Source organism: Dendrobates tinctorius, unplaced genomic scaffold (assembly GCF_039654945.1).
Source record: "Dendrobates tinctorius isolate UK_male_01 unplaced genomic scaffold, ASM3965494v1 ptg000216l, whole genome shotgun sequence".
NCBI classification, from domain to species: Eukaryota; Metazoa; Chordata; class Amphibia; order Anura; family Dendrobatidae; genus Dendrobates; species Dendrobates tinctorius.
Window position 1 is genome coordinate 4,826,112 of NW_027361883.1, and position 27,333 is coordinate 4,853,444.

Below are 27,333 nucleotides of genomic sequence, written 5' to 3' on the forward strand. Positions count from 1 at the left end.
TTTCATGTATCTACACATAGGAGAATTACTGCTATAAAGACTGAAATGCTTCTTACATTGATGTTTCACCCGATGAGAACCGCACTGTGGCACCATGAAACTGACTGTTATGACGCCATTATTGCTGGTGGGTGGAGAACAATTGATGGCGAGTAGATCTATTGCACCACCGCAGGGAAGACAGAAAAGGGAGCGTGTAGATGGCTGATGTGCAGCGTGGCACTGTGGGACGGACAGGACTGTAGTCGTGACCTGATTCACCGCAATATCTATGTCCAGTCCTTCTCATACAGAAAAATGCACTCTTCTCTCCAGCATACCTGTATCTCCAGATTCGGCTTCCTCTGGGCATGTCCCAGGCGACGATGGTCCCTCTTTCAGGTGACTCCCAGCAATAGAGACACAGTCCAAGTCAACTTTAACACTTTCTTTACTGAGTACTTCACACGTTACATCCACAGTTGGCACATTGTGACATTTATTGGTTTCCTCATCTTTCCCTGTCTGGCTGTCGCTTCTGTGCAGTGCATGCCCAGACCAGACGCCCGGACCAGACCGTCCTAGACTGCTCCCAGTTCCTCCCTGGCCTGCCCTCACCATTATGACAATTTCTTCTGCCTGTTTCGCCCCAGACTCAGAATCATCAGTCACCAGGTTTGGTTGACTCTGGTAAAGCATCCGGCCCGTCTGAACCGATCTTGTCGAGCTCCAACTTCCCTCATATCAGCTGTCCAACCGACTCCTGCCCTAAAAGCATCGGCCCAGGCGATGAGTCAACACATTCTTCCTTTCTTGTACTGGCCCACTGCTATGACACACAGTAGCCGTGGGTAATGTGGGCTGCTGTGCTTGAACGTTGCGTGGCTGCCAAGCTGTCCGGGCCTATAGCCCATGTGGACACTAGGGCACCCTGGCCCCGTCTGACCTAACTTCCTACGAGCTTACCTAAGACTTGCAGCTTACCACCCGGCAGCCCCTCCTACTTTAAACATGTCCTGACTTGGAGACTGCATCCTGCCAACTACGCCAAGTGTAGGGTTCAGCAGGTTCGCAGGATGCAGTGATGAGACACGAGACTGAGTGTGGTTTGTGGAATAAACTTTTATAAAACTGTAGCCGCTGGGGCTATATTGAGCAAACCAAAAGTGTTAACAACAAACTAGTCCATGCAGGGACTCAACAATCCTAACAACACTTCCTTACTGTAATGCGATTAACCCGGTTTACCTCGGTGCTATAGGCCACGTATGACCAAACTACGGGTCCTTATCTCCTATATTAAACTTATCCTTCCAGGGGGTCTGTTAGGATCACAAGCGTGGCCGCGTAGGGGTCGCTGATGCGGCTGCCTTGACGCCTCGATATTCCGGGACGGAACTGGGCTCGACAGGCCCTGAAGAGACGATACCGGTGGGGCGCAACAGGCCCTGAAGAAACAATGCCGGTGGGGCGCAACAGGCCCTGAAGAAACGATGCCGGTGGGGCACAACAGGCCCTGAAGAAACGATGCCGGTGGGGCGCAACAGGCCCTGAAGAAACAATGCCAGTGGGGCTCAACAGGCCCTGAAGAAACAATGCAGGTGGGGCGCAACAGGCCCTGAAGAAACGATGCCGGTGGGGCGCAACAGGCCCTGAAGAAACGATGCCGGTGGGGCGCAACAGGCCCTGAAGAAACGATGCCGGTGGGGCGCAACAGGCCCTGAAGAAACCATGCCGGTGGGGCGCAACAGGCCCTGAAGAAACGATGGCGCAACAGGCCCTGAAGAAACGATGCCGGTGGGGTGCAACAGGCCCTGAAGAAACGATGCCGGTGGGGCGCAACAGGCCCTGAAGAAACGATGCCGGTGGGGTGCAACAGGCCCTGAAGAAACAATGCCAGTGGGGCTAAACAGGCCCTGAAGAAACAATGCCGGTGGGGCGCAACAGGCCCTGAAGAAACGATGCCGGTGGGGCACAACAGGCCCTGAAGAAACGATGCCGGTGGGGCACAACAGGCCCTGAAGAAACGATGCCGGTGGGGCACAACAGGCCCTGAAGAAACGATACCGGTGGGGCGCAACAGGCCCTGAAGAAACAATGCCGGTGGGACAAAACAGGCCCTGAAGAAACAATGCCGGTGGGGCGCAACAGGCCCTGAAGAAACGATGCCGGTGGCGCACAACAGGCCCTGAAGAAACGATGCCAGTGGGGCTCAACAGGCCCTGAAGAAACAATGCCAGTGGGGCTCAACAGGCCCTGAAGAAACAATGCCAGTGGGGCTCAACAGGCCCTGAAGAACCAATGCCGGTGGGGCGCAACAGGCCCTGAAGAAACGATGCCGGTGGGGCACAACAGGCCCTGAAGAAACGATGCCAGTGGGGCACAACAGGCCCTGAAGAAACGATGCCGGTGGGGCGCAACAGGCCCTGAAGAAACAATGCCGTGGGAGGCAACAGGCGTCTTCTTGCGGCTCTCGTCCCACCGCGGAGTTATGACGCAGTCTCTAAATATAACCGTTCACCAACCTCTGCTTGGGGCCCCTTAGCAAACTGGACAGGGGCCTCTCCTGCCGCCTGTAGCGAGGTGGCGCCTCCTGGGCCCGGTAATGACAGGGCCGCAGCTGAGGGAGAAGGCAGGGGGGCAGTGTCCTGACCGCTGTAAAGGAATGGTCTGTCGTCGCAGCGGTCAGTAGAGGTCGTGGACTTGCCACAACAGGGCTGGAAACAGAGGGGGCGGCTGTATGCGACCGTATGAGGGGAGCGGCCACTGGTGACCGGCTCTCAAGTCTCACGTGTCGGTGAGTCCGCAGCTTTCCTTTCACAGGCCCCTGTCGGTCTCTACAGAACACACCGTCCGCTCCCTCGGTTCTCTCTGTCTCACACGGCTCCCTGTCTGTTGTCCGGCTCTCTGTCAGCTGCCACTTCAGCGCTCCCCCTGCTCCTTTTACCCTTGCCTCGCCCCCTGTTTCCCTGACAACTTCAGTCACGTCTTTCCTTTTACTGCCCTCCCAGTATCATTCCCTCAGGAACCCTGATGGCGGTCCCTCGGGTACCTGCCCATTCACTGTCTGGGAGTCCTCCTCCCCACATATTAATCTAAGAACTGTATGTACTGAAATGCCCACCATCTAGCGGCCAACCAGGAAACTACACTTACCCTAAGCTGCTAAGAACGATAAACACTAAAGTGCCCCCCTCTAGTGTCCGAGGGGTACACTATACTTTCCCTACCTACAACATAATATCATATACAGGAACACAACATAAAGTATACATAGGTATACAGAGAAGGGTAACACAGAGTGTGGCAACACCATTAGTTAGTAGTGGTAATTCATGTTTCCTAAAAAGCAGTACCACGGAGTATTAACAAAGACACTACAATCATTAGCACATGTAAACATCAACATAAGAACAATTAGGGGGAGCAGAGCAAGGCGGTAATCCTATGTCACCCCCTTACAGCAGGGCGGCAGCCGCGGGTTACACTTGGTCTTTTCCTGTCACGCCCCAGCACGCTACATGAAAACATGGATCCTGGCTGCTAGTGTCGTGTGGGCCTTATGCCCATGCAGGCCGCATGCAGCCGAAGGTTGTTGGTGGGCCAGGACCACGAATTCCACGCAGGAGATTCCACTCATACATGGGGATGTTACTGAACTTGAGAAGGGTCAGTGGGTGCACAGCCTTATGGATGTTTCCTTCACAGTAAGGCTACTTTCACACATCAGGTTTTCGGCGTCAGGCGCGATCCAGCGTCGTGCCGGAATGCCGGATCCGGCAAATGTTTTGTAAAACCTGAAGTGCCGGATCCGGTTTTCTGCCGGATCCGTCTTGTTCTTGACAGACAAAACCGGATCCGTCTCATCCGGTTCATCCGTTTTTCTATCCGTTTTTCGATGGATTACGCCGGATCCGGTTTTTAAAATTGACCCTTGTGGCCTTCCGAACGGGATTGGCTACTGGAAAACTAGATATAGCATGTTCCTACAGCCCTTCTTTGACAGGTTGTAGAGAAGAAAGTGCAGGTTGGAGAGAAGAGCAAGTTACTGGCGAAGATGGATGTTGTCATTGGAAATATTACCACTAGAAGTTCTGTGACGGTTTCAGGGACAATTTTCCACTATACTTTATGTCACCTCAAGGCAGAGTACACTGGGATGACAGAGTGTGAGAGATTTGTGCCCTAAACTTGTGTACCTTCTGGACCAACAGTATATACCTTTGCCAACCAAAGTTGGCTATCTTGTCATGGTCTTACTATTTTTACCTTTAGGCCACAGGTGTGTACCTGGTTGTGCTTTATGCAAAGTATTTCACCTTTTAACAAAAGTTGTGTACATTGGTAGGAAATCACCAACAATAAACACAACTTTTTAGGTGAAATACTTTGCTTCAAACACAACCAGGAACACAACTGTGGCAAAAAGCTAAAATTTACCCACAGTTATATACCTGGTTTTGAATACCTTTTTACCTTTGAAATACCCTGTATTTAACCTTTTTTTAAAATATAGTTCGCCGCAGAAAGAAATGACAGACAACCATTGTGAAACGATAATTTAACTTTTATTTAAATTTTTTTTTTTTTTGTAAAATGTTTTTAAAGTGCAAAAAACTTTTTTAATAAAGGTTTTAAACCCAATGGGCATTTTTATTACAAAAAACACACATTACAAATCTGTGTACTGTGGGGTGGAAATACTGCTGGAGGGGCTGCGGGACACTTCGACACTGGGTGTGTGGAGAGAGGACTGGGATCGTGGTGGGGAAGGAACAGTTAGAGGTGAAGGTGTGGAAAAAGCTACAGAATGGGTGGACATGTGGGAGGCAGAAGAGGTGGTGGGCGGTGGAGTGGAGGGTTGGGCAGGGACTGTAGGAGCAGATGATGTTGATGGAAAGTTGTGTGGGGAAGGAGTTTGGTACGGGGAAGGAGTTTGGTACGGGGAAGGAGTTTGGTACGGGACAGGTTGCTGGAAGTGGGGAGATGTCTGGTACTGGGGAGGTTGCTGGTACTGGTGAGGTTGCTGGTATGTAATAGGAGGGGGAGGATGGAAAGTGGCTGGAGGGGGTGCAGATGTAATAGGAGGGGGAGGATGGAAAGTGGCTGGAGGGGGTGCAGGTGGAGGAACTACAGTGGTGGGAGGTGGAGGTTGGGAGGTAACCTGCTGTAGAGCACCGTGGCACGAATGCATTACATGCATCTGCTGGGTAGGAGATAGTGTTGCCATGCGCTCCACAACAGACCTGAAAAAGGTGTGGTTTGGCGAAGATCTTGCTTCTGAATGCATGGTTTGCAGAAGTGTCTTCACCTCCAGAATGCTGGAGTTGATCTGCTGAAAGCCTGCGGAGATTTGCTCTGACAAGACTTTGAGACAGTTCTGGAAAGATGCATTCAGATGCAAGAACTCTGGCGCATAACTCTTTTCCTGACCCCTCTGCCGCAGCCGCCCAGTACCCGCAGGTGTACTAGAGGTGGCAGGGGCAGAAGGGTGGGGTAAAGGGAAAGCGATCTCCTCACCAGCAGCTTCATGTAATGTAGGCGGCCACGATGCTCCTGTGCTGGTGGATGGGACAGATGGGTCGAATGTGTGGAAAGGCTGGGAAGGTGCAGATGTACCGGGGCGGTCGAAGTGTCCCTCGGTGCCGGTCTCCTCAGGGATCGCCTCAGAAGGGTCCAATCGTGCAGGCTCCCGAGTGCTGCTCACCGTGCTGTGGAATAAAGAGAAAAAAAAACAATTAAAATACTGACATGGTATGGCCCTGGCTGAAAAAAAAAAGTTAAATTTTTTTCACATGTGGTGTGTAATATTTACCTTCTAGTGACCATTGTTTCCCGGAGGAACGACAGGGCTTGTGCGTACTTGTACTTGCTCCTGCGTCCTCCAGATCCACTCGGGGCCCGCATCTCTTTATTGAACTCCTTCTTGAAACGATCCCTCACAGACCGCCACCGATTCACAATTCTGTTCCCTGAAACGAGAAAGGACAAAGTGGTTAGTATACAACATCAGTGTTTCCCAAACTCCAGTCCTCATGGTCCCCAGGGGTCATGTTTTCAGGATTTCCATAGTAAATAGAAATCCTGAACACATGATCCGTGGGGACCACGAGGACTGGAGTTCGGGAAACACTGGTTTAAATCAAGCAAACGGTACTGTATATACTTACGCTCTTTAATCTGGGCCCGAACATTGAGGTCCTCCCAGCGGCCCACAAGGAGCGAACAGATTTCCTCCCAGAGTCGTCGGGTAACGATAAGGTCAGCGTGGCGGCGGTCAGCCATATTCCAGAGCGGCTCCCTTTCTCTGACGAGATCGATGAGGCGGTCCACATCGAGTCCTCCATCCTCACCGTCAGAGTCGGGAGCACGCTGTGAAGGCTGTTAAAGAAAAAGACAAAAATAACATAATTAGCCTCCACAAAAGAAATGAAATAAAAAGTGCAAAAAAACAAAGCAAAAATATTTATACTTACACGCTGGTGACCGCCGCGTTGCTGTCGCCGACGACCCTGGGAGGCACTGCGAGGACCTCTTGGCTGAGCACCAGATTGGGAAGACTAGAGAAGAAAACAAAAAATGTTATGTCTTTGGATGTAGGCATTTGTTTGCTGTGTGTGGTCTGCAGAACATTGTTTTCTATGTGTTGTGTGTAGTGTGATGTTGTGTTTCTGCGTTTGATGCAAAAAACTTACCAATTGTGAGCCCACTCCAGGTGTCTGTCCACCCCTTCCTTCTTCTTCTGGGAGCTCCTCTTCATCTTGTGATTCCTGTTTTGAAATAAAAGGCAATGAATAGACATATATTACAGAGATGATGGATTTTGGAAATAAAAACTTACCGTCAAACGCTGACGATGCGAGGGAGGGCTCCCAGAAGATGTGCTGTCCTGTTGATGGCCAGACTCCATGGCTGTGGGTATTGCTGCTGCTGCTGCTGCTGCATCTCTTTGGCGGCTGTTGAATAAAGAGAAACAAAGGGCCAATGAATATCTTGATATTCCATGGCCCTAGTTTGGAGGAATGGGGGATTTGATAATTACCGTCTCTCATCTGCTGCTGGCCTCCCCTCCTCAGCATGTTCTATTTGCTGCTCCATTTGGGGTGGTGCTGATGGTGCTGCTGCTGCAGATGTCTGCTGCCTTCTCCTGCTCCTGGTTCTTGGCTTGGGTGGCATGTTGGGTGTGGCTGAGGGTCCCATTGTCTTGCTTTTATATATCTCCTGTGGGCAGAGCTACTGAGCATGCTCAGACCAAAAAAACGGATCCGGCTTTCGCCGGATCCGGCGCATTGCGGCGCTCATAGGCTTTCATTGTGTGAAAAAGCCGGACGCGCCGGATCCGGCGTGTCCGGCTTTTTCGCCGGAGACAAAAAACGTTACAGTAGACGTTTTTCCAGACGCCGGATCGCGACACATTGCCGGATCCGGCGAAAACCGGATGAAACGCATGGCCATCCGGCGCGATCCGGCGCAAATGCAAGTCAATGGGGGGGAAACCGGATCCGGCATTGCATTTCGCCGGATCCGGTTTCTGTCAAAAGCGCCGGATCGCGCCTGACGGCGAAAACCTGATGTGTGAAAGAGGCCTTAGACGCCTTTTCAGTCCCATCCTACCTTTCCTACTCCAGGGCTCGGCATCTTATCTGCTTCGTCTCTATGTTGCCACAACCCAGCCTGTAGGCCACAGTACTGATCAGCGAGTTTCTCTCCACTCGCTCGGCGGTACCGCGTGTTATCACTATGGATGCCCTGAATCTACCACTCAGGAGCCCCACAATTCCCACCCTCTCAGTCCTCTTTAGGCCCATTACGTTAGGCAGTAGCAAGCTCTCGGGTTTCTCATGACTCAATGTCTTAGGCTACTTTCACACATCAGTTTTTTGCCGTCAGGCAGGATCCGGCTATTTTTAGAAAAAACGGATCCGGCATAAATTTTGGAGAACTGTAGAAACGGATCCGTTTTTTTGCTGGATCCGTCTAGCAGGTTATATCTGTTCCTGGGGGCTGGCCAATTGGATCTGAGCATGCGCAGACTTAAAAAAACTGGATCCGGTGGCTGGATCCGTCTTTTTCTGGATCCGGCGCATTCCGGCGCCCATAGACTTTCATTGTAGCAAAAAGCTGGAAGCGCCGGATTCGGCGCTTCCGGCTTTTACGCCGGAGACAAAAAACGTTACAGTAGCCGTTTTTTCCAGACGCCGGAATGAGACAAGTTGCCGGATCCGGCAAAAAACGGATGAAACGCAATGCCATCCGGCACAATCCGGCGCTAATGCAAGTCACTGGGGAAAAACTGGATCCGGCATTGCATTTTGCCGGATCCGGTTTTACAAAAAAAAGCCGGATCGCGCCTGAAGGCAAAAAACTGATGTGTGAAAGAGGCCTTACTCGATAACATCTGCGGGAAGGTCTCTCAGTGTCGTCAGTAGCTCTCTTTAGGATCTCGCTGTTCCTCGCTCTAGTCTCTTCTAGCTATGCTTCACTCCTTGGCAGCAATTGTAATGACCAGAGGTTCAAATAAGATCCAGTGGGTCATAAACCAAGACTGAGGCAGAAATCCCAAAGAGTCTTTACTCAAACAGCAGATAAAGTAGAACTTAGTATACGGAGGAAACAGATTGAATACCCTTATCCAGTGCCCTCACTCAGCCGGAGCTGAAATCACTATGCCAATCTACCTATCAGAAAGGTCAATTCAGATACTCAGAGAACAGGTGTAAATCGAATGTAGTGATATCAAGGGACCCCCTGGAATGGCACACTGAGTATAACTTACACAAACCTACAATAACAATACATATAAATATAATACAAAGGTCCTTAAGAACTTCAACTAGGGATACCCGGGTATCTATGACTATGGTACCTTTAACCTGAGGTGCGTCTCCTCTCAGGCATATAGATTGCATCGGCTGCAGCCAGTCCCAAATCTTCGGTGCCAATCAGTTGCAGCAACACAAGGTTCCTCGTCTTGTCGGCCGGAGCTGAGCCTCAAGATGCTGTCTGTCCTCCTTTAGTCCTCATAAATTATCCAAGAAGCAATACGCCTGTTTCTGTATAAAATGTCCAATATTACTTCTCAGATCATCACAACAGAGACTACACAGAGCTCCACAGTCACACAGCTCTCAGGAGCGCTCAGTCTTTGTTCCACAGCAAGGTCTCAGGCTCCCCCCAAGATGAAGGGTTGCAGTACACAGTCTCTTACAGCGTTCGATCTCTTTGCTTGTCACAAGCTGCTTCACACACACCATGTCTCTCAGGGCAGTCTCTCTTCTTCTGGAAGCTTCTAGACAGCTGACACTGGGTCCTACCCCCAGCACACACAGATTCCCGCCACTTGCAGCACCTGTTCTTAGCTGCAGCAGGCAAACACCACAGGGACCTAGTGCTCTCCTGGTGTAATTGGAGCGCCCCGCAGGGCTTTAGGTTACTCGGTACCAGGCTGGTCAGGTTCTTTAAAGGGGGATGTGTCACGGTGGCAGTGACTCGGTCCGTGGCCCTGGGTGTCCAGTAAGAAAAATAGTTGAAAGTTATGTGGTGTTTAATCGTGACGCCACCCGAGGTGTTCGGCAATGGGTGGCCAACACTGCGGTTTTGGTCCACTGGGGCTGATGGTGACGCAGCAAAGATGGTTCAGCTCCCCACAGGCAGAGCAGGGCCCCAGGGCAAATATATTTGATTGGTGGTGAGCGTTGGGGTGCAGAGGAAAAGTGAAGGACACAGAGGAAAAGTAAAGGACACATAGAGGTGCAGTTTTCTTTACCTTTTACTTGGAAGTAGTTGCAATCTGTTGTACCACATACAGATGATGGATTGATTCTGTCTTGCCTGGAGGCATTCAGGGGATCCACCCTGCCAGGTGTGGTTGGGGACCTTCCTTCTGTGCTGTTTTTGGGTCCCTGCTGCTTGTAGCTAAGCTGCGACCCTCTCCTGCGTGATGATTGCTAACCTGTATGGCTGATAGCGTGAGCCTATATCACGGGCACTGTCCTGCTCACTGTCAGCCCCGGTCTCAGTCTGCTGCCATGCCTTCAGGTGTTCAGTGTGGCCAAGGAACTTGCAGTCCCCTGCACTCCAGATTCGGCTGTCAGGGCGTACAGCTCCTGCCCAGCCAAGGACTCTGGCATCCCTTTTTTATCAGCGCTTCGCTCTGGGGTCAGCTATACACAATTTTAGTTCCCCAGAGCCCTTGTCTCTGCTCCTGTCCCTTCCCTCTCCACAGACCAACTCCAATTGTATTGTCATGAGCTCCAACTGCTCCTGTTTCCATGACAACTCTCTCGTTTACTCTCTCAGCTGACTTCTTACTGACTCACTAACCCCACCTGCTGGACAGAATTTATAAGGAAGCTCCCCTTTCTGGCCTGCAGCAGGAATTGTCATGTACTCTGTGTTACCTGGCATAGGGACCCCCTCCTGCCTCTAGGCATGACATCACCCTTTAGAGGGAGGCATTAACACAGTGGCAACCGGACTCTGGGGTGCCACATAATCAGTTTACCCTCTTACAGCATTGAACACTTGTTACTCTATCTCAGATCTGACTGTCAGGAAGTAGTCTGCTTTCCCTGGCACTTAGCACTAAACTCTCCCACTGTGGGCTAGTCCCAACCATTAATTCTCACTTACCATTCTGTCTGTTGCTGTGCAGACATTCCCTACAAAACACTATTTTACAGTCAATTATCATCATCCTATACCATGCCTTACACTCCCTATCTTGTACACCAAATCTCAGCCTAATTTCATGACCTGTGTCTTATTCGGTACACAAGGACTAAGCATTACATTACTTATCTTACACTATACCGTCCTTATAAAACTGCTACACACTATGTAATAATATATCACTCCGGAAAATATCACATGGCACAACACTATTCACATAATGCAACTGGTGTCTTCACGACTAGGATCCCCTTACAGAGGAACAGAGGAAGGTGCAATTGTGGGAGAAGGGGCCCTCGTCGAGTGTCCGGGCTGGAACCAAGGGGGCGGTCATTTAGGTTCCGGGGCAGGTTGTTTCCGGGGGACAAAGTTCAGAGCCAGACCATTGAGACTGACAGAGGGGCTGGGGAGGAGCCGATATAAAAGGGGAGGAGAGCGTCAGTCACAGTGAGTCAGCAGAATGGGGACAAAGGAGCAGGAGACCGTGGGAGTGTGTGAGAGCCAGAGCGACGTACAGCAGCCCGGCCGTCAGAGAACCACTGCTCCGCTTCAACCCGCGGCCTGCTCGTGGACAGCCGCGTACACCTGGGGCTGTTGCCACCACACTCCAGCCCTCGGCTGCGGCCTGCCCGCGGTCACCCGCGACCGTTGCTGCCTCACTCCAGCCCGCGGCTGCGGCCTAGCCCTCGCTGCCAGCAGCCGCCCTGCTCCCGACCCTGGCTGCGGCCAGTTCACTGCAGACGGCAGCCACTAGTTCCCCGCTCCAGTCCGTGGCAAGAGTCGGGCCGTCGCCCGCTGCGGACTCCCTGTTACAGCCGCTGGCTGCGCCGGTGGCTTGTCAATCGCCACCCAGCTTCGTGACCGCTTACCCCCGTCCGGGGATGGTGGTCCATCTGTCCAAGAACTCTTCCGGGGCCTGTTGTGCCCCTGCTTCGCCTGAGCGTCGGAACACTCAAAGACTTCGCCAGTCCTTCAGCAGCTTGGCACAGCGGCTGCTACGCTGAAGAACCATCACCCAGGACGCCGAAGACGTCAGGACGGATAAGTGACATTATATAGCTAAGGACCCGTATTCAGCCATACCGCGGCCCTATAGTGACCGGCCGTTGCCGGGGTAGTCGTGTTCATATATATCCGTGTTTGCTTGTGTTGAGTCCCTGCGAGGACAATCCCTTCACTAGCAGCTATTGCAGTAGTTTTCTTAGGTGAGCGCCAGTGTGTAGAATTTATTGTTTTATAATCCCTGTTACCTGCTTGGTTGCTTAAACTAGTCACCTGATCTATGCTTCTAAAAAGTTATCACCAAAAGCATAAAGTCTCGCGTCTCGTCACTGCATCCCGCGTACCTGCCGGTACCACACGATGATGACCTCAGTAGGAGGAGGTGGCATTATATGGGAGGGCTGATGACCTCAGTATGAGGTGACATTGTATAGGAGGGCTGATAACCTCAGTAGGAGGAGGTGGCATTATATAGGAAGGCTGATAACCTCAGTAGGAGGAGGTGGCATTATACAGGAGGGCTGATGACCTCAGTAGGAGGAGGTGGCATTATACAGGAGGGCTGATGACCTTAACGCGCCCCAGAGGCCATGGCATACTCGGTACCGAGCTGGTCGTCTTAAAGGGATGTGTCACAGTGGCTGTGACCCGGTCCGTGGCCCCAGACGGTCATGTAAAAGGGGTAGAATTGGATGGGGATAAAGTTTATGTAGTGATTCATGACGCCAGTTGGAGTGTTTGACTGTAGTATAGCCGGCACTGCAGATGATCCCTGGGAGAGTTGATGGTGATGGCAGGGCAGATGTTTAACCCTCTCCGACCAGGGCAGACCCCCAGAGATTGTGATGGAAGTATAAGGCATGGAGTAATAAAGTAGGAGACAAGAAAAGTCACTTTATCGTTTACTGTAGTTCAGGTGCAGTTCAGAGGCGATATTACAACTCTCACCAGGTTACAGTCTGCTCTGGAGAATGGGAGTTATCCTCCTTCTCTCTGCTGTGACTCAGTGTAAGCTTCCTGCTATTCTAATGCCTTTCAGGGACCAAGGCTTCCCAGCGTTTGGAACTTCTAGTATAGCCACTACTTACTGTGTTTTCCTCTTCTGGCAACTTGCGGCTTGGATCCTGTGTGAAGCTCACGTTCCTTCTTGCACAATCCTCACTGATCCTAGTTTGCTACTGTAATACCGGGGAAAACACTGCGCTGTTGGTTGTATAAACTCACGCAGTCTCTCAGCTTACCACCCTGCTCTGAAAGCATGGATGGCCTAGGGGCTGACTCCCTGATTTGTCTTAGCTTTACTCCTGAGGGACCACATGTCATCATTGCTGCCAGGATCGTTCTTCTCCTTCTTCACTGAAAACAACAACTCTCAACTGCTCCCCCTCCCAGTTAGGGCATGTCTGCAAAGCTCTAAGCTTCAGACAAGTAAGGGAGTGAGGTAAATTGTGTGTGTGTATGTTGTGGTCTCTAGCAGAGAAAGCATAACTCCCACTGCTTACAAAACACATGCAAAACATTACATATTAAACCCTTTTGTGGCGGTAAAGACGCAGGGCACCACAACCTTATTAGGAGGAGGTGGCATTATATAGGAAGGCTGATAACCTCAGTAGGAGGAGGTGGCATTATATAGGAAGGCTGATAACCTCAGTAGGAGGAAGTGGCATTATATAGGAGGGCTAATGACCTCAGTATGAGGTGACATTATATAGATGGGTTGATGACCTCAGTAGGAGGAGGTGGCATTATATAGGAGAGCTGATGACCTCAGTATGAGGAGGTGGTATTATATAGAAGGGATGATGACCTCAGTATGAGGAGGTGGTATTATATAGAAGGGATGATGACCTCAGTATGAGGAGGTGACATTATATAGGAGGGCTGATGACCTCAGTAGGAGGAGGTGACATTATATAGGAGGGCTGATGACCTCAGTATGAGGAGGTGGCATTATATAGGAGGGATGATGACCTCAGTATGAGGAGGTGACATTATATAGGAGGGATGATGACCTCAGTAGGAGGAGGTGACATTATATATCAGGGCTGATGACCTCAGTATGAGGAGGTGGCATTATATAGGAGGGCTGATGACCTCAGTATGAGGAGGTGGCATTATATAGGAGGGATGATGACCTCAGTATGAGGAGGTGACATTATATAGGAGGGATGATGACCTCAGTAGGAGGAGGTGACATTATATATCAGGGCTGATGACCTCAGTAGGAGGAGGTGGCATTATATAGGAGAGCTGATGACCTCAGTAGGAGGAGGTGACATTATATAGGAGGGCTGATGACCTCAGTATGAGGAGGTGACATTATATAGGAGGGATGATGACCTCAGTATGAGGAGGTGACATTATATAGGAGGGCTGATGACCTCAGTAGGAGGAGGTGACATTATATATCAGGGCTGATGACCTCAGTATGAGGAGGTGGCATTATATAGGAGGGCTGATGACCTCAGTAGGAGGAGGTGGCATTGTATAGGAGGGCTGATAACCTCAGTATGAGGAGGTGTATGTATATATATAATGTATATCAGGGCTGATGACCTCAGTATGAGGAGGTGGCATTATATAGGAGGGCTGATAACCTCAGTTAGAGGAGGTGGCAAAATATAGGAGGACTGATGACCTCAGATTAAGGAGAAGGGTTATGTTGAGCAGGCTAATGACATCAAGATATAGGGGTTGATTTACCTACATAAATCTGGTGTCTTCATTATGAGGATGCGGAGTTATCTGCTAGAATTAGTGACATCGGAGCACGTGGGTGTTATCTGCATGGAACTGGTAGCATCAGTATGAGCAGACTCGGTTGTCTGTGAGGACTGGTGACATCAGATGAAATGGTTACCTACACAGAGCCTGTGACATCAGCCTGGGAGATGATATTTTAGACCTGGTGACATCAGAGTGGGGGCAGGGTTACCAAGAGTGGGCTGAAGACATCAGATATAGTAGGAGAGGGGGATTTTAGGAGGTTTAATATCCCAATGCAGTGATAACGTTATCTTAGAAGACCTGGTGCCATCACAGTGATGTGGTCCATAATCTGAATTTTTTGTTAATTTTTTAATCATTTTTTCCCTTCAGTAATGTTATTACGTATATGCTGATCATCCGCAGCAGTAGTGTCTTATTCTGCTTTTTCATCTTTCACAGGATGAAGACAGTAGGAGACAGCTCGAAGAATTTGCTGACTGTAGGTGTAGACCAACCTAAGAGTTTATCAGCATTTTGTTATTGGCAGTTTCACATCCATCCATCTATCCCTCCATCCAACCAAATATCCCATAGGAAACCCCATGCATCTTCTGTGTGGCCCAGGAAGAGGTGTGAATGACCAGTCAGAGTCGGGTGATGTCATGGATGGCACCTGGATAATGATATTGACCTAGGATACCATACTTCTGATGGTGGCATGTTGCGTGGTGTGCCATGCTCCTGCAATTGCGTGGGTTTTTTTTCCCTTGGAATGGGTCATCGACTGGTGGGGACTTCAATGACTGTGAGATAGTTCTTGGGTTTTGGGACCACCATAATGATGTCACAGGCACGTTGGCTGGGGTGATAATGGTGGACCTGGGATACTGCTTCTTAGACCTTTTTTGTCTAACAAAGCTATGGGCTTGGTTCCTAATACTGGTCAGATGATTTATTATTTTCATTATTATTGTTATTATCTTCTATCTTGTCAGAACATTATTATTATGATCACACATGTTTCCGCAGTATCGGAGAAGCTTCTGGAAGAATTGTCAATACTGGAAGCTGAGTATGAGACTGAGCTGAGGAGTGAGAAGCATGCCGAGGAACTTACAACTCAGGTCAATAATTGAAGAACAAGAAAAAAAAATTGAGAAAAATTATCAAAGAAATCGGAGAAGACAGAAAAAAGAAAATTAATCTGTAGCCTTCATGTTTATGGCTAGTGGTTGTGGAGGGATCCAGCTTTTCAGATAATCTCTACTTGTTAGAAGGATCCTTTGACAATATCACAAAGTGCCTATCTGCTGGGATACTCAGTGATCAGCTGTGATCGGTGGTGAAATCTTGCAGCAAGTGTTTAGTTTCTCTGCAGTGCCACTACTGGAGAAATTAAGTATTACACTCTGTACATTATATCAATGGGTGGTCTGTGTTATAGAAAACAATACAAATCCTCCAAAGAGAGAGAGATGTTCTTTTTATCCACTCTCTGCTCTGGTCAAGACATAAAGGTTTTAAAATAGGAGCCCTTTATTATTAAATTTAATTAATACAATATTCAATAGAAACTATGAAAAAAATTTTTAGATTTTGGGGTTCGTGCTGATTATCACAACTAGGGGTCCACTCTACTCTTCTTTATGGTGGGTTTTGATATTCTTCTACCTAAGCTCGAAATCACAACCAAAAAAAAGTGCCAGCCATCGAGATTCTAGAACATCCATCAGGTTCTCTTTGAATTTCAGGCCCAGGAAGTGAATGAAAACCTGAACACAATTGAGGTCGATCGATGTATTTTTCCAATTCTGAGTGAGCAACCGGTAGACGTCAGGTCTGTCGAGACCGGTGACCACTCTATGACAGAGGTGAACACAAATTCTTCTTATGAGGACCAGCAAATAATTGAAGGTAAAGAATGGCCAAATGTGCAACTATGTCCATCATAACTATTGACTTGGGGTGAAGACTGATGGATCTCTGGTCCCTGAGGCCCCTGGGTAAGATCAGTGGTGTCAATGTCGATGAGTTTGGCTTCTCATTTTATAGTTTGTTCACTTTTCCATAAATATTAACCTCCATTAGGACCTCGGCAGTCTATTAAACCTAGCAATAGGGTAAACTAACAGGCAAATTTATTAAGAATTTTACACTAAAAATAAAAAAGTTTTTTTTGTCAATTTTGGAATTTTTGCACTAATTTTTTTTAAAAAGTGGGCAGAGTTTATCGGACAGTGAACTGGTCTAATAGATTCACTAAAACTATGCCACAAAATTGGCATAAATTATGGAAGGAATATACTCCAATCTTGATTAATTCCCCCCCCGAAAAAGAATGTGTCTGGCTGCACTAGGACGTACCCATTTCCTATGACCCTCATCCATGATATAAAAATTTTGGAGCTCTGGCAGAAAAGGATTCCAAAAGTGACAACATTTGATCCCCATCGTGAAAAAATAAAAAAAATGATATAAATTATTTAAGTTATTTATAAGTAGCCCAAAGTTCAAAAAAATTATCATTTCTCCGTTCTATAAGAGACCTCGTACAACCATGCCAATAAAAAAAATAAAAAATTTGAAATAGGCTAAAAAGGATAAAATTTACAATAAAAAATGTTCTCCATAAGGGGTTATACCCAACATAAAGATATCTGATAAGCACAAGATAGGTAAATGCTTGCAGATTGGTGGCTGGAACCACCAAAATCACATAAAAATGGGATTCCGAAAAGTCTCACGGGAATGTGTGGCCACCGATCCACTCATTGTCAAATGAAAGGTGACAACTCTAAATGCTGGGAACAACGGGCTCGGCGAGTCGTAATATTATTAAAAATATTCCTGCTGCCATAAGGAGTTTCCTCACCTTAGACTGTCACGGCCTGTCAGCCAAGTGTGATATAAAACGCTGAGATCCTGCTGATCTATCTCAACTTATCCACTTTTGGAGGATATAGCGGAAGAGTCAGAGATGGACAGACATTAATGATTAAGCCTTCATGCCATATAGGTCTATATGTGGAGGTGTACTGTCTGAGGAAGGCTGGCAACTCTAAAAAAGGGCTTCCACAGATAGACTTTACACTAGACACTCCATCTAGTAGACTTTGAAAATTCCTGGCCTTCAGCCTCTATGCAGGGTTCTGGATTTACGCAAAGGCCGTTGGATTACAACCACGAAGTGGCTGCTGGCCGGTGTAATGACCTGGCAGAAAATGGTCAGAAAAGCCAGATCAAAACCAGAAGGTTAAAAACACGATGAGAATGAGAAGGCAAATGTGTAGTCAAAAGCAAGTGCTGAGGTCAAGGATGGGCATAAATAATCTTATAGAATCATAGCTTGGAATGAGAAATTAACCAGACTAAGTCTAATCTATAACTGGCAACTACAGGCAGGAAGCTGTGGGATTATATAAGTAGCTCAGAGTGTTGAGGCATTAATCCACAAGCTCCCTGCTTGGACAGCAAACCGAAATGCCCTCAATGTAGGTGGTGGCTTTTTTTTTTGTCTTTCTAGAGTTGAAAGAAAATATCCAAAAATTGTCCAAAGAAAAGGAACAAATTGCATCTGAATTGCAAGAGCTAAGAATACAGGCAACCAGGCTAAGCGAGAAGGTAAGAAAATGACAGAGCTCATGACTCATGGCCGGAGACGGGGTGGACACAATTACTGATGTTTTCCCTCATTTTCATGTTCTCTAAAAGAAAGGAAAAAAAAAATCAGCAGTTTAAAGTTTTAAAGAATCAATCAGAATAGACGGACATGTCACAGAGTGTCCACAATTTTGGACATACAAATGTTTTTATGTTTTCAACTTTTTTTTCATAGTTTGAAAATGAAAGGCGAGAAAAAGAAGCCATATGTGCGAAACTGGAAAAAAGCCAAAATAAGTTTCTAAAGCTGAACAGAGGTGAGTGGTCCCAGAACGTTACTGACCATGTTTGCAGTCTCCGGCCATCCTCACGGATGTTCTGGATAGTTTGCATATGGAGGCCATAGACATTGCATTTTCACGTTATTGGGACATTTATGGCATTTGTACAGGATTTGTTATTTTCTGGATCGAGTTGGGAAGATGTGACCACTAATGATGAGCGAGTAAACTCGTTGCTCGGGTTTTCCCGAGCATGCTCGGGTATCCTCCGAGCATTTGGGCGTGCTTGGAGATTTGGTTTGTGTCCACGCAGCTGCATGATTTGTGGCTGCTAGACAGCCTGAATACATGTGAGGGTTGCCAGTTTGTTAGGGAATCCCCTCATGTATTCAGGCTGTCTAGTAGCCGCAAATCATTCAGCTGCGTCAACACAAACTAAATCTCCGGGCACACCAAAATACTCGGAGATTACCCGAGCATGCTCGGGAAAACCTGAGTAACAGTGTACTCGCTTATCACTAGTGGCCACCTCTCTGCTGCCAGTGATGATGGTGCAACGATCACCAGATAGAGGACAGTCCCATCCTAGGCCAGCAAAAGCCATACTTACCAAAATAATAGGGAATACTGCACTTCTGAAAGATTTAGTAACCCTCACAGTCACAGATGGTGTCTCGGTGTCGGAGTGCACATTCAAGAGGTGTCGCAAAAAGTGTGGAAGGGACATGGAGACATGGAGAATTGTTGGAGGGAATTTGATCTAATAAAAAGGAGCACATTTTTGGAGCAACATTTGAAAGAGTTGGTAAAGATGACGATAGCGCCAATGGGTTGGGCACAACCATAATATGTGCTCTCCGCCGTATTATCTTTTCCTCTATAGCTCCCTTGTGACAGTGTCGGGGTGCACTCATCACACATAGAAGTTAGGACCAGACTCTATCAGACCATCACTTCTGCAGCCATTCATGGCTACCAGCCATGATCATCGCAACCTGCAAAACAAGAACATTTAAAGCAACCCATACATGTCGCACAATCACAGCTGAATATATCGTAAAAGGCAAATACAAATAACCCAACTTGGCGACAAACGCCCGCACTCCATGTGCTGCAAATGTGACGGCATGCCGTGTGCGCAAAGATGTCTGCAACCACTGAATGCATGAGGTATAAACTGCATTACTGCCATATAGACTATATTTACAAAATTTAGGTTTGGTCAATTCATGTGTGCTCACCAGCCACAACAAAGCGAACCTTTTTTTTTTCTAGAGGACCCTAAACATTTTTTTTAATTGACATGTATTAACCAAAAGCCTGCAGCATACTGTATACATGCCAAAGAGTGCAGCAGCCACTGTGTGCTGTAAGATGTCTGCAGACACTGGATATATGTAATGTAAACTGGATTACCGCTGTATGGACAATACTTATACAACTGGGTGCACAAGTTGGCCGAGAACGGCTCCAATCAAATTACTAATGGATACTACCTGCCCCATACGTGTGTAAGATTTTTTTGCCCAGGAGAGGTAACTCTGATTAAAAAAAAAGTTAGGGTCCCATTAAAGAAAGGTCACCTTGTTGTGGCCGCTGGAGACGCGAATTGGCCAATTTGTGAATCTACTGCCAATTTTATCATTTTGATGTAGCATAAGGTGTTAAAAGGTGCAGGTCAGTTTTTGTTTCTTCATTCGCCGGAAATGGAGTTTCTTTTACGAGTCAGCATCCTTTATCTTTCGTTCAGTGTCGCTTGCGGTCACCCGGGAATATGCTGGCGTTCTAGATCAGCTCGAATTGGAGCAAAGCTTAAGAGAAGAGGCAGAATCTTACGCCAGCAAGGTACGATGATGTGGTAGACACAGATTAACAGATATTTGCAAATTCTCATGGAAAGTTTAAGAGGCTCCCGGGAGTCCTCCAGGGTTCTCAGAACAGTTGCCAACTCTTCCCCATGACCTTGAAGTCTCCCAAAACTTCTGGTATGAACAGGGACCTTGCACATGTTCAGGGGTAAGGTAGAGCCATGAAGCCATTTAGGGTCAGGAACTGAAGTTGGTTGTGAAGTTATAAAACCGTCACTTTGTGCACCGTAATCACATCTCCTCGTGGGCGCAGATGAGTTGGCGTCTTGGTTTCTGCTTATTTCAGGATCTGATTGACTTCTTCTCTTTTTGGTAAATTGTGGAACGTTTTTTCCTAATCCAAGAGGAAGGTGACATCTCTGATGTGGACTATTAGGGCAACGTACAGTATATCGGTATGTTCAGTGTCTTTGTCAATTTAACAGATCCCAGAAAAACTAAAGCACGAGGCTAAAGAATAGGTTTCTGAAACAGCAGGAAATGTGGGATTCCTCCATAGATCTGGAGGAGAAATGTGTTGTGTAAACTAAGATGGTAATGAACTGAGAAAAAAGGGGAAAAACAGGTTACTGAAATAGTAGGGAAAATAGGGAATTCTTGGAGGCGGACAGGTGAAGTCCTAAACTAGTATAGGATCTACTGGAGTCAGAAGCCGAGACAGGAGACACAGGAGAACAAGGATTTCAGAAATATCTGGAGTATCTTTGGAGGATCGAATGACTAATCTAACATCACTTTCTGGATAATTATCGGAATGGTATATTTATTTTGGGGACACGGATGCCAGGACATAATACAGGTAAATAAAGCAGACGAAGAACCATTGTGTACATAAAGAAACCTAATACTGCCCCTATGTACAAGAATATAACTACTATAATACTGCCCCCTATGTACAAGAATATAACTACTATAATACTGCCCCTATGTACAAGAATATAACTACTATAATACTGCTCCTATGTACAAGAATATAACTACTATAATACTGCCCCTATGTACAAGAATATAACTACTATAATACTGCTCCTATGTAGAAGAATATAACTACTATAATACTGCCCCTATATACAAGAATATAACTACTATAATACTGCTCCTATGTACAAGAATATAACTACTATAATACTGCTTTCTGTGTATAAGAATATAACTACTATAATACTGCCCCTATATACAAGAATATAACTACTATAATACTGCCCCCTATATACAAGAATATAACTACGATAATACTGCCTCTATGTACAAGAATAAAACTACTATAATTCTGCCCCTATGTACAAGAATATAACTACGATAATACTGCCTCTATGTACAAGAATAAAACTACTATAATTCTGCCCCTATGTACAGGAATAAAACTACTATAATACTGCCCCTATATACAAGAATATAACTACTATAATACTGCCCCTATGTACAAGAATATAACTACTATAATACTGCCTCTATGTACAAGAATATAACTACTATAATACTGCCCCTATATACAAGAATATAACTACTATAATACTGCCCCTATGTACAAGAATATAACTACTATAATACTGCCTCTATGTACAAGAATAAAACTACTATAATTCTGCCCCTATGTACAGGAATAAAACTACTATAATACTGCCCCTATATACAAGAATATAACTACTATAATACTGCCCCTATGTACAAGAATATAACTACTATAATACTGCCTCTATGTACAAGAATAAAACTACTATAATTCTGCCCCTATGTACAAGAATATAACTACTATAATACTGCCCCTATGTACAAGAATATAACTACTATAATACTGCCCCTATGTACAAGAATATAACTACTATAATACTGCCCCTATGTACAAGAATATAACTACTATAATACTGCCCCTATGTACAAGAATATAACTACTATAATACTGCCCCTATGTACATGAATATAACTACTATAACACTGCTCCTATGTACAAGAATATAACTAATATAATACTGCCCCTATGTACAAGAATATAACTACTATAATACTGCCCCCTATGTACAAGAATATAACTACTATAATACTGCCCCTATGTACAAGAATATAACTACTATAATACTGCCCCTATGTACAAGAATATAACTACTATAATACTGCCCCCTATGTACAAGAATATAACTACTATAATACTGCCCCTATGTACAAGAATATTACTATAATACTGCTCCTATGTACAAGAATATAACTACTATAATACTGCTCCTATGTACAAGAATATAACTACTATAATACTGCTCCTATGTACAAGAATATAACTACTATAATACTGTCCCTATCTGCAAGAATATAACTACTATAATACTGCCCCTATGTACAAGAATATAACTACTATAATACTGCCCCTATGTACAAGAATATAACTACTATAATACTGCCCCTATGTACAAGAATATAACTACTATAATACTGCCCCATATGTACAAGAATATAACTACTATAATACTGCCCCCTATCTGCAAGAATATAACTACTATAATACTGCCCCTATGTACAAGAATATAACTACTATAATACTGCTCCTATGTACAAGAATATAACTACTATAATACTGCTCCTATGTACAAGAATATAACTACTATAATACTGTCCCTATCTGCAAGAATATAACTACTATAATACTGCCCCTATGTACAAGAATATAACTACTATAATACTGCCCCCTATGTACAAGAATGTAACTACTATAATACTGACCCCTATCTGCAAGAATATAACTACTATAATACTGCCCCTATGTACAAGAATATAACTACTATAATACTGCCCCTATGTACAAGAATATAACTACTATAATACTGCCCCTATGTACAAGAATATAACTACTATAATACTGCCCCTATGTACATGAATATAACTACTATAATACTGCTCCTATGTACAAGAATATAACTACTATAATACTGCCCCTATGTACAAGAATATAACTACTATAATACTGCCCCTATGTACAAGAATATAACTACTATAATACTGCCCCTATGTACATGAATATAACTACTATAACACTGCTCCTATGTACAAGAATATAACTACTATAATACTGCCCCTATGTACATGAATATAACTACTATAATACTGCTCCTATGTACAAGAATATAACTACTATAATACTGCCCCTATGTACAAGAATATAACTACTATAATACTGCTCCTATGTACAAGAATATAACTACTATAATACTGTCCCTATCTGCAAGAATATAACTACTATAATACTGCCCCTATGTACAAGAATATAACTACTATAATACTGCCCCCTATGTACAAGAATGTAACTACTATAATACTGACCCCAATCTGCAAGAATATAACTACTATAATACTGCCCCTATGTACAAGAATATAACTACTATAATACTGCCCCTATGTACAAGAATATAACTACTATAATACTGCCCCTATGTACAAGAATATAACTACTATAATACTGCCCCTATGTACATGAATATAACTACTATAATACTGCTCCTATGCACAAGAATATAACTACTATAATACTGCTCCTATGTACAAGAATATAACTACTATAATACTGTCCCTATCTGCAAGAATATAACTACTATAATACTGCCCCTATGTACAAGAATATAACTACTATAATACTGCCCCCTATGTACAAGAATATAACTACTATAATACTGCCCCCTATGTACAAGAATATAACTACTATAATACTGCCCCCTATCTGCAAGAATATAACTACTATAATACTGCCCCTATGTACAAGAATATAACTACTATAATACTGCCCCTATGTACAAGAATATAACTACTATAATACTGCCCCTATGTACAAGAATATAACTACTATAATACTGCCCCATATGTACAAGAATATAACTACTATAATACTGCCCCCTATCTGCAAGAATATAACTACTATAATACTGCCCCTATGTACAAGAATATAACTACTATAATACTGCCCCTATGTACAAGAATATAACTACTATAATACTGCCCCTATGTACAAGAATATAACTACTATAATACTGCCCCTATGTACAAGAATATAACTACTATAATACTGCCCCTATGTACAAGAATATAACTACTATAATACTGCCCCATATGTACAAGAATATAACTACTATAATACTGCCCCCTATCTGCAAGAATATAACTACTATAATACTGCCCCTATGTACAAGAATATAACTACTATAATACTGCCCCTATGTACAAGAATATAACTACTATAATACTGCCCCTATGTACAAGAATATAACTACTATAATACTGCCCCTATGTACAAGAATATAACTACTATAATACTGCCCCCTATGTACAAGAATATAACTACTATAATACTGCCCCCTATCTGCAAGAATATAACTACTATAATACTGCCCCCTATCTGCAAGAATATAACTACTATAATACTGCCCCTATGTACAAGAATATAACTACTATAATACTGCCCCTATGTACAAGAATATAACTACTATAATACTGCTCCTATGTAGAAGAATATAACTACTATAATACTGCCCCTATATACAAGAATATAACTACTATAATACTGCTCCTATGTACAAGAATATAACTACTATAATACTGCTTTCTGTGTATAAGAATATAACTACTATAATACTGCCCCTATATACAAGAATATAACTACTATAATACTGCCCCCTATATACAAGAATATAACTACGATAATACTGCCTCTATGTACAAGAATAAAACTACTATAATTCTGCCCCTATGTACAAGAATATAACTACGATAATACTGCCTCTATGTACAAGAATAAAACTACTATAATTCTGCCCCTATGTACAGGAATAAAACTACTATAATACTGCCCCTATATACAAGAATATAACTACTATAATACTGCCCCTATGTACAAGAATATAACTACTATAATACTGCCTCTATGTACAAGAATATAACTACTATAATACTGCCCCTATATACAAGAATATAACTACTATAATACTGCCCCTATGTACAAGAATATAACTACTATAATACTGCCTCTATGTACAAGAATAAAACTACTATAATTCTGCCCCTATGTACAGGAATAAAACTACTATAATACTGCCCCTATATACAAGAATATAACTACTATAATACTGCCCCTATGTACAAGAATATAACTACTATAATACTGCCTCTATGTACAAGAATAAAACTACTATAATTCTGCCCCTATGTACAAGAATATAACTACTATAATACTGCCCCTATGTACAAGAATATAACTACTATAATACTGCCCCTATGTACAAGAATATAACTACTATAATACTGCCCCTATGTACAAGAATATAACTACTATAATACTGCCCCTATGTACAAGAATATAACTACTATAATACTGCCCCTATGTACATGAATATAACTACTATAACACTGCTCCTATGTACAAGAATATAACTAATATAATACTGCCCCTATGTACAAGAATATAACTACTATAATACTGCCCCCTATGTACAAGAATATAACTACTATAATACTGCCCCTATGTACAAGAATATAACTACTATAATACTGCCCCTATGTACAAGAATATAACTACTATAATACTGCCCCCTATGTACAAGAATATAACTACTATAATACTGCCCCTATGTACAAGAATATTACTATAATACTGCTCCTATGTACAAGAATATAACTACTATAATACTGCTCCTATGTACAAGAATATAACTACTATAATACTGCTCCTATGTACAAGAATATAACTACTATAATACTGTCCCTATCTGCAAGAATATAACTACTATAATACTGCCCCTATGTACAAGAATATAACTACTATAATACTGCCCCCTATGTACAAGAATATAACTACTATAATACTGCCCCCTATCTGCAAGAATATAACTACTATAATACTGCCCCTATGTACAAGAATATAACTACTATAATACTGCCCCTATGTACAAGAATATAACTACTATAATACTGCCCCTATGTACAAGAATATAACTACTATAATACTGCCCCATATGTACAAGAATATAACTACTATAATACTGCCCCCTATCTGCAAGAATATAACTACTATAATACTGCCCCTATGTACAAGAATATAACTACTATAATACTGCTCCTATGTACAAGAATATAACTACTATAATACTGCTCCTATGTACAAGAATATAACTACTATAATACTGTCCCTATCTGCAAGAATATAACTACTATAATACTGCCCCTATGTACAAGAATATAACTACTATAATACTGCCCCCTATGTACAAGAATGTAACTACTATAATACTGACCCCTATCTGCAAGAATATAACTACTATAATACTGCCCCTATGTACAAGAATATAACTACTATAATACTGCCCCTATGTACAAGAATATAACTACTATAATACTGCCCCTATGTACAAGAATATAACTACTATAATACTGCCCCTATGTACATGAATATAACTACTATAATACTGCTCCTATGTACAAGAATATAACTACTATAATACTGCCCCTATGTACAAGAATATAACTACTATAATACTGCCCCTATGTACAAGAATATAACTACTATAATACTGCCCCTATGTACATGAATATAACTACTATAACACTGCTCCTATGTACAAGAATATAACTACTATAATACTGCCCCTATGTACATGAATATAACTACTATAATACTGCTCCTATGTACAAGAATATAACTACTATAATACTGCCCCTATGTACAAGAATATAACTACTATAATACTGCTCCTATGTACAAGAATATAACTACTATAATACTGTCCCTATCTGCAAGAATATAACTACTATAATACTGCCCCTATGTACAAGAATATAACTACTATAATACTGCCCCCTATGTACAAGAATGTAACTACTATAATACTGACCCCAATCTGCAAGAATATAACTACTATAATACTGCCCCTATGTACAAGAATATAACTACTATAATACTGCCCCTATGTACAAGAATATAACTACTATAATACTGCCCCTATGTACAAGAATATAACTACTATAATACTGCCCCTATGTACATGAATATAACTACTATAATACTGCTCCTATGTACAAGAATATAACTACTATAATACTGCTCCTATGTACAAGAATATAACTACTATAATACTGTCCCTATCTGCAAGAATATAACTACTATAATACTGCCCCTATGTACAAGAATATAACTACTATAATACTGCCCCCTATGTACAAGAATATAACTACTATAATACTGCCCCCTA

General features: G+C 43.9%; 1 protein-coding gene across 1 annotated transcript in view; it reads left to right on the forward strand.

The window, feature by feature from the left end:
* The window catches only part of LOC141058880 (shootin-1-like), a 53,604-nt gene that overhangs the window by 6,960 nt on the left and 19,311 nt on the right, over window positions 1–27,333 (forward strand). The window contains exons 3-8 of the mRNA XM_073555086.1: window positions 14,824–14,863; window positions 15,394–15,488; window positions 16,116–16,278; window positions 17,888–17,985; window positions 18,200–18,281; window positions 19,996–20,090. Of these exons, the coding sequence (XP_073411187.1) occupies window positions 14,824–14,863; window positions 15,394–15,488; window positions 16,116–16,278; window positions 17,888–17,985; window positions 18,200–18,281; window positions 19,996–20,090 (573 nt within the window). The remainder of the gene's footprint in view (window positions 1–14,823; window positions 14,864–15,393; window positions 15,489–16,115; window positions 16,279–17,887; window positions 17,986–18,199; window positions 18,282–19,995; window positions 20,091–27,333) is intronic.